General features: G+C 31.9%; 1 protein-coding gene across 2 annotated transcripts; it reads left to right on the top strand.

Moving 5' to 3' along the window:
• The first annotated feature begins 553 nt into the window (after positions 1-553).
• LOC145326848 (homeobox protein engrailed-2b-like) lies at positions 554-8,484 on the top strand. Of its 2 annotated transcripts, none has more exons than XM_080170284.1 (6): positions 554-1,284; positions 2,214-2,397; positions 3,369-3,532; positions 3,948-4,128; positions 4,330-4,398; positions 7,048-8,484. In XM_080170284.1, the coding sequence occupies exons 1-6, from the start codon at positions 797-799 to the stop codon at positions 7,189-7,191; spliced, it is 1,230 nt and encodes a 409-aa protein (XP_080026410.1). In that variant the 5' UTR covers positions 554-796; the 3' UTR covers positions 7,192-8,484. The 2 variants fall into 2 exon arrangements, with proteins under 2 accessions (XP_080026410.1, XP_080026409.1); XM_080170283.1 differs by having other exon boundaries at positions 583-1,284; positions 3,894-4,128.
• The last annotated feature ends 779 nt before the right edge of the window (positions 8,485-9,263 follow it).

Below are 9,263 nucleotides of genomic sequence, written 5' to 3'. Positions count from 1 at the left end.
GGGGGGCAATAGTTAGTTGATTAGCTAAATTTACTATTTAAAAAAAAGGTTTAAGGAGAAAGGTGGAAATATAAAGGAAGAGAAAGGGCACCCCCTACTGATTCAAAGAGAATTTAACCATAAAAGGGGGATTAATAGGGCAAAGTTAAAAAAAATGGGGGGTTGGGGCAGCAAAAAGGGGGGATTTAGCTGTGGGCTTAGAGAGATGTTAATTACCTTAGCTTCGTACATTTTCAGCACTCTAATAAACTTCTGTGTATGTGTGTGAGTGTGTGTGTGTATGTGTGTGTGTGTGTGTGGGTTAACAGAGAGCTAGAGAATGAGAACACACACAAATAATTGATATACATATATCTAATGTACACAACGCCATTACTCGTTTCTTATTGGTCGCTGTGCGTCGCGACTATTGGACCAATCAGAGGCGGCGGCGACAGGGGTTTGTTGTGTGTGTTTGGATTTTCAACGCGTTCATTCTAAAGGAAGATGTCTGAATTCAGAGTAAAGTGAGACGAGAGAGAAATATATACATGTGTGTGTGTGTGTGTGTTTTAGGGGGGTGTCATACATCCCTTACAGTTGAGTAGATACGTTCAACCCATCAGCATACTATTTCAACTATTTTTACATATTAATAAAACAAATATTATATGTATAATAAAAAATACAATGCCTAACTTAAGTGATCATAATATAAAGTGTCTAAATTGACAACAAAAAATAGATAAAAAATTAGTGATAAAGTCAAAAAAAAGTTAATTAAAACTTAAGATATAGATTAATATTAACTTGAACAATGTTATCTTTTGATGTTGAAAAAACAATGTTACCAAGTTCGAGTCCCTCAGACTTGAATGGGGGGTTGGGGCACTCCCCCTCCCCACCAGCCTCCCAGCCAGAGGTGAAACAGGAGCCCGGAGACGAGCGGTCAAATAGTTGTTCTCCGATAATCCGAGTATGCGACTCGCCGGAGTCCTCAATGAGCTCCCCCCAATCTCCGCTCTCTACCAGTCTTTATTCAAATTACTCTGCCGGAGCCGCCATTGGGATGCCATCGCCACATTCACCGCCTTCGTTAGGTGGCCATCATATGGGCGGGCTACCGCCTAATCTACCGCCTATTCCAAACCCGTTTCTTTTTCGTCCATTCTTTTCCATGCCCTTACCCTTGTTACCACAGCTGGCTGCAGCTCAGAACGCCGTTAACCCGTCACAATTCACGCCAACTTCCTTGTCGGCGGGCGGAAACAAACCGTTACCCTTCTCTATAGATAATATTTTAAGGTAATACATTTTTTTATTTATATTTTTATAATTAAAAAGAAAAAAACCCTAATGTTAGGTTTATAAACAAATTAAAGGAAGTTTATGATGTCCATTAAGATCTCGTAAAACACTGAACTGATTGAGATCTCCATTTAAGGAAAGCTTAATATAGGCCCTGGGAATGTTTTAGCTTATTTTACATTTAAATCTTTGCATAGTTTGTGACTATTTTTAGCAATTAGTAGTTGTCAAAAAGAAAAAAATCCTTCTTCAAATAAATATATTAGATAATTAGCTATTGCAAAAAATTATATTATCACCTTTTTTGCACAAGTTATATAATATTATTTGCTAAAAATTATTTATTGACCTTTCGAGTTGATTATTTAATAATAGTACACTAATTAAACTTTACTTTAAAGATCAAAGTTCAAAGGCTTTTTATTTTGATATTTATTAAACATTTAAGATTTTATCACTATAGAAAGAATAAAAAGTAAAGACAACCCTTAAATTATTTATGTTAAAAAAAATGAAGTTTGATGATTAAATTTTACTTAAATATACAATTAAAGTAAATGACAATTTATATTTTAGCTTTTGATTTAATTTTATGAAAGTACTTTTGGAAGATTAATTTACTGTCAAAAGAGAAGTAAGGATTTTTCCAGTAAGGCTTTGAAACTAATTTATATCCGCTGTATTAGAACCGGTTAGCACCCATACTGAGAAATCATAGCATCGTATTACGGGCAATTTTCCAATAATATTAAAATAGAATTCATATAATTAATACTTTAATACCAGTTTTGTATTCGGCCCCTCAGTGCTAAGAATATCTTTTAAATTTTCATTTTAATATCTGTAGAAAGCTGTTTATAATATGATGCGATAAAGAACTAATAACATTTATAGTTTCATTTGAAAGTTATTTGTTTTATTTTTAGGACAAATTTCCAGAACCTAGCTGGAGGTTTGGATCAGAAGCCAATCCTTCCCCTTGGGGGGATTGGTCCTGACACCACTCCCCACTCCCTGGCCACGAGTATGGCGGGTAATCTGACCCCCAAACAGTCATCTAGTCCTCCAGTTGTACAGCCCAAACCAAGCAAACCTGCGCAGCCAAAAAAGGTAGATTTTGAAAATATTTTTTTTCAAGAAAATGTAAGTTTATCATCTATTGTCTTATCTGTTTAAATCCCTGGCTTATTATACTTTCCAGTATGGCTTCAAAACCGATTAATATCCGGTGGACTAGAAGTAAAAAATTAAGTATAACATCGTATTATTGGTAGCCCGTGACTTCGGCATCTCAGGGCTACCAAAACTAGTTTTCATCTTTTTACTGTACATTTTTGTATTTGTAGAAAACTGGATGTAATACGATGCAATATATAATTTTTCAGTATGGCTTAGAACTGGTTCTAATCCAGCGGATATTAATCAACTTCGAAACCACACTGGAAATATTTTATTTAAGACAATTTAAAGTTTTTCTTTGGTATTCTTTTATTTGAGACAATTATCTAAATATTCTTTTTATTTTTTATTTCTTATGAAAGTCAAATAAGATATTTAATTTAATTACAAAACTAATCAAAATGTTCTTTTTAAACTTGAATTACTTAACTTAATTAAATAAAATCGTCTAAAATTTCACTGATTTTAAAGAATAATTTCATTACAATTTAACATGTAATCTAATATTGACAAATTTTTCTTAATTCCTCGATAAAAATCAGTTTTCTTTGTTTGACTTTGTTCCACTAAATACTTAAATTGATAAAATAACCAGATTAAATTTGAAATTATTTTGCTGACATATAATAACATTTAATAACAGTAGTAAAGTCTAAGCTATTATCCAAATAAATTTTCTACATATACCATACCAATCGAAATATGATTATTTAAGGATGTTGCACTAAATTTTCATGTACTCTAATAAAGTGATGCTTGCAGCTGGCTAAAATAACGATGCATCCACCTTCTTTGCCTCCCCTCCCTTCCAACTGGATGAACGAACTGACCAATAAATTTATTTTACTATTCGCAGAAAGCTCTCTATTATACAACGCGATAAATAACTTTTATTCTTTTAGAAAATGGATATCGAAATTCCTGTTGACCTATCCAAGACTTCCAACGAGGCTCCCAAGACGGACAGTGACTGTCCCCCGGGGATGGTGAGAGGCCCCAACGGGCAGCTGTGGCCAGCCTGGGTATTCTGTACCAGATACAGTGACCGGCCTAGCAGTGGTCCGAGGTAAATTTATTGTTTTTTATTCATTAAAAAAACTTTTTTGCCTTTTTTGTCATTCAAATGTTGTTTCCTACAAAATATCGAAAACTACATTTTGGACTAGCAAAAAAGTTGGGGACAAAATAGTATTATCCTCTAAACTCCCTTGTTTATTGACGATTTAAAAGAATACAGAATAACCTATAATAATTTTTGGTAGTCTATTCCACAAATATTTTTTTGTAATAATATATTGTCAGCTTTTGCTTTTCTAATAATTAACAATTCTGTACTACTTATTGCACTTTTCAATACAGAATTTCAAAGCCAAAAAGGTTCTTAAGAAAGTAGATAGAAATTTTGTATTAAAACTCGCTTTTTCCAGGGCACGCAAACAAAAAAGACAAATAGACCCAAACTCAACTCTTGATATTGACAGGGTGAGGAAAATGAAGAAGAAAGGGGAGTCGAACCACGGCGGCAGCGGCGGTTTGGGCGGCGGTGGCGGTGGTTTGGGCGGTGGACCCGGCGGCAGCAACAACTCCAGCCTGGCGGATGATAAACGACCGCGCACAGCCTTTACCACGGATCAGCTGAACAAGTTGAGGCAAGAATTTCAGGTAAGACAGTGGATACAGAGTATACGTGGATATTATAACAGGGGACAATTGATATCACTTATTGGTCAATTCGTTCATCCTTTAGGAGGTGAGGGGATCAAAGAATCTTATTACTCCAGTGATTACTGATATCCTAAGCAGGAGACAGACAGACATCATATTACTACTTTTTATTAAATTATTTTCATTTTGTATTTTTAGGCCAATCGTTATCTAACAGAAGAAAGACGACGTTTGTTATCTCGAGAGCTTGGACTAAATGAAAATCAGGTAAATTTTTTTTTCTTATCAGAGGGTTGGTTGTCTGTTGGAAGTTACTTAACTTAATATTCTTGGATGTTAGAGTATCTCATCCAATTATAAGCGGATGATGCTCTGGATTCTCCAGATGATTACTTGAAAATCGAAGGAGAATTTCGCCCTTACGAGGGAAGGCAAGGTAAGGTTTTGCTTTTATATGTAAAGCAACCTTAATCCAATATTTTTTCGCTCTGATTTTTGACGGATTTTAATTATTTTAATTTCTTGATAATTTTTGATAAATAAATACCATACATGATCATGTCATCGATTAAAAATTATCATAATAAAGCCAAAATATAATGTATCTAAGTTTAGTTTAAAGCAAAAAAACTCAAAAGGTTCGTAGTTATCCAAATCTTAAGCTAGATTTATAATAATCTTACTACTTTACATAATAGGATAAAAAAGGTTATTGATGATATTTTAATGAAATGCCGTTATTAAATCTATCTGATATTCACGTCGTTTAAGCCGCACACACTAATAAATAATATCTTTAAGGTCATTAGGAATAAAAAAGTTTCATATTTAATGCATATAATCAACGATTTTGTCTTGAATTTTAATGTATAACAATTATGGCATTTAAGAACAATGAATATTACAAATTTTAGTTAATTTTCAACCCCTTTCCATCAAAAATTTTAAAATCATCAAGCACGTCTAAAACTTATAACAATTTTAAGCTTCAATCAAATTTAAAGGGACATTCTGTGATTTTGGGTTATTTTTCTTAAAATTTGAATATTTAGAATCTTAGATTTAGATTTAAATTAATTTATATTAAGTATGTTCGTTTCTTCTAAAAATCCTATTTGATCAAGCCTTAGACTTTCTTTTCTGTATTTTTTTTTCTATGTGCAGTAAAAAATGAATAACAATTTTTTGAAATTAAATATTTTAAAATGCGGGAGTATCCCATTAATAAACCTTGAATCTATCAGAATAACTTTATGCATAAGACTGAAAACTGACGGCAGAACCACTTATATTGGCAGTGGCTCACTTTTTCACCCATCGCCCCCCCCCCCCCCCCTCGTTTTTCCTCTAATTTTGATTGAGGGTCGGGACATAGAACCGTCAATCACGCTGGTTTTCGAACTTTTATAACCTTGTTAACTTATTCGTTGGGCAATTTAAATCATAATCTTTTAAGTTGGCTGTAATCTTTATTGAATTCTGGTTGGTTACCTAGTTGGTAACTAGTAGTGGCCAACTTTTTTAACCAATAATTTTTTTCTACAGAATGTGTAATTTCGATTGATTGTCTCTTAAGTCTGCTAATTTCTAAATATTTTCTTTTACTTAAAAATCTGAAAGCATTTTCACAAGTATATACATTTTTTTTTATTGGGGGGGGGGGGTATATTAGTCCACTGATGCTATAAGGAAAGCTGTCAAACTGACTCCTCAGATATTTTAACTGATATTTGAATAGATAAACATCTGGGATACAGAGAAATGACAATGGGATTATTCATCATCAGGATAATCTAACAACAGTCTTTTAAGTACCTTACCTTATAAACAAGAATTTGATGATTGGCCTTATGAATGACATTTGTCTGATAGTTACTTCGTCATTATATCCAACCATTCTTTACAGCTGTTTAACAATATTGGCATTAAAACTAAACTTAGATATCATTATAATTAAAATAACAAAAACAAAAATATGTGGCAATGTATTTTTTAAAAATCATCAAAATTATACTTCAAAAACAAAAAATGCGGTTTTTTTTCATGAAACCCAATCCTAATATATGTGACTTATCAACACAAACCCTTCATAGTTTTACAGCATAAGGCCTTTGTGTGCCTAAATTTCCGCATTTGTATTACAGTATAAAATAATCTCCATCGCAAATTATTAAAACAGTACATATTGTCCCTTCTATTGTATTTAAATTATTGAACACAAATTAAAGTAAAACAATAGAGAGAAGGGGTTAAATAACATTATGTCCTCACTATGTGAACCCTGTGCCGACTTACAATTGGGTCTTTGAATATCAGCCAATAGCGTGGTAAATGTTAACACAGCAAAGTCGCTACAAAATAGCAGGAAGCAATTTGTTAGCAGACGTAAGGTCCCCCAACACTAGATCCAGTTAGTTGTCTGGGTTATACTTTTACGTCTATACTTATACATACATATATTGAAATAAAAACATTCTTTTATTTGGAAATAAGACTTTTGCAAATATGAAAAAAACAATGTAGATGTGATAGTAGGCGGAAGTGAACGCACCCCTGGCACTTTATCCTAGATAAAAAGGTTATTAAAGTTTCTAAAACATGCATATTTTACGAATATGCCATATTTTATCTGAAAATTTATGGAAAACAAGGATGATAAAGTACTTAAATGCGAAGGTCAACATGTCAGACAAATAAACCATGCAAAAAGTCATAGTGGAAGGAAACAATCGATAAAATATACCCAGCGTTAATAAAAAGTTGTTGCAAAGTTAGCTTGAACTTTAGGTACTTGATAATTTGGTAATCTTGATTGGTTGGTTTAAACTGGCAGTGTACAATCTTTGAAGATGGATCAATTCATTGTCCATTGTCTTTTCCCTTAGCATCCCTTCAATAATTTCTATAATTTTTCAGATAAAGATTTGGTTCCAGAACAAGCGTGCCAAATTGAAGAAGGCCTCCGGGGATAAAGGGGACCTGGCCAAGATGTTGGAGGCCCAGGGGCTATACAACCATCAGACTGTTCCTATTGATGATGATGAATATCCGGGCTATTAGTTAAACTAATAGGTCTCTTCTTGTATGGTTATATACTCGACTAGATTTCTGTGATTTGGTATAGCTAATGTACTTTTAAAAAATATAAATTTAAACACTTGTCCAAAGCCCCTTTAAAATCGATGTCAACGTTGTGAAATAATAAACTTTACTCTCCTATACCAGTGAACAACAAATCATTTGCTATCCTAATACACAGTAATCCATTCGAATATCTGACTGTCATAGGCTTTTAGTAAATCAATTAACTTGTTGTCATATTAATTTTAAAAAAAGAATCATATTACTTAGGTATACTTATTTATTTATATAGGTATACCTACATATTTAAATGTGATTCCAGCTATTATCAATATTACTGACTACCATATCAAGGCTTTTTAGGATATACGTAAAACATATCAAATTATCATTTTAGATGCCTTAAAATAATAAAAATGAAGGGTATAATTTGTAAAAATTCATTTTTAAAAAAATATTTCAAATATAAAATGCTAAACTTACCATTTTTTTAAGAAGACCATCATGAAACTACCCCTTTTAAAAAATATAAACATTGTGCTATTCTAGTTGATATAAGTTTTGAATAAAAAACCAAGAAGGCAATCATATCTATGAATATATCATTCACCCTTGTTAGTTATCTCCTTTTCAGAATCTCAGTCAAAGATCTCGTTAAAAATATTAGAAAGTGATAAAATTATCCATTTTATTTCATCAACTTTAAAATCATCATTGATTTTAGAAAATTTCTGAAAAAAATTGTTTTAAAATCAATCACATCACTTTTTGCCATTTTATTCTTATGTAAAAATTATACTATATTGAGAATTGATAAAATTGTATAAATTTTCAGTTTTTGGGACGCCCTGTTAAAGTCAAAATGTCTGGGCGCCCCAAAAATTACCGGCTGTGATCCTTTTATTATTATCATAATTATAAGTTTTTCGTTGTTGTTATTATGTTTTTATTGTTGTATCTTTGAGGTGGATTTTACCAAATTTATATTAAAAAAATATAATTTTGGTGGTTGGCTTTTGAACAACTCCCCAAAAATTCTATTTTGTCATTTTGACAAACTTGTTGCCTTTTTGACATAATTGTACTTTCTTGCCATAATATAAAAGACAATATTAAAGTTGAATATTTTTTGTCTTTCAAACATTTTATTTAAAAAATCCGCCTCTAAATTGTAGTCATAATAATATTTAAAATGTGGATAATAGAAAATGATTAAAATTATCCAAAAGTTTCAGAATTATCTCTTGAAATATATCTTATGTCTTTCTCTAACATGTTGTTATTGCTTAGTTTAGTTAGATTCTCATAGGATAGTTTAATCTGAGTTAGGTTAGGTCAAACAATAGTAAAAGAACTCTGCAAGATCAACGAAGCCTTTTATAGTGCCTAAAAAATGACATCATACCGTACAAATGACCTATGATAGGCAAATACCCAGACTAAAATACCAATAGCATTGCAGGCTAGTATAATCTTTAATTGACCAATGATAGGCCAGTATGACGTCACTTTTTTATAGGCACTATAAAAAGCTTCAAGATCATCATTAACTCTATTCTCCAAAATTTTTTAATATAACGTTATCTTATTCAAAGACTTAACAACTTTAGATTTTTTATTTGATTTTGATTGGTTGGTTCATTAATGTGTTTGTCCATATGTTTTAACCACTAATTGTTATCAACAGAAGGTGTAATTTTGTGTATCATTATTGGGGATCTACACCAATTTATCGGACACTATCATATCCCTTTAGATCCCTAGTTTTAATGAATCTCTCTTTCTTATTATCTATTTTTATACAAACCTACATGAATATTAAAGGATAAGATAATTGCCGATAAATCGAAACATAACCCAAATAATTATACACAAAATTCTGTAGATTAAAAATATTGGTTGTGTGTGTGCGAATGGGGCGTTTGTCCATATTTAGATATGGAGACCGCTCTTCTATGAGTACTACTAAAACCTAATTTTAATGCAATACACATAGACATTCTCATCGTCGGTTCGCTTGTTTAGAATGCTTAACCCTCTATTCCCACAAG

The sequence above is a fragment of the Acartia tonsa genome, chromosome 8, assembly GCF_053477335.1.
Source record: "Acartia tonsa isolate MP-2025a chromosome 8, ASM5347733v1, whole genome shotgun sequence".
In the NCBI taxonomy this organism is placed as follows: domain Eukaryota; kingdom Metazoa; phylum Arthropoda; class Copepoda; order Calanoida; family Acartiidae; genus Acartia; species Acartia tonsa.
The sequence above is the reverse complement of the archived record's forward strand: the minus strand, read 5'-3'. Positions and strand labels throughout refer to the sequence as shown.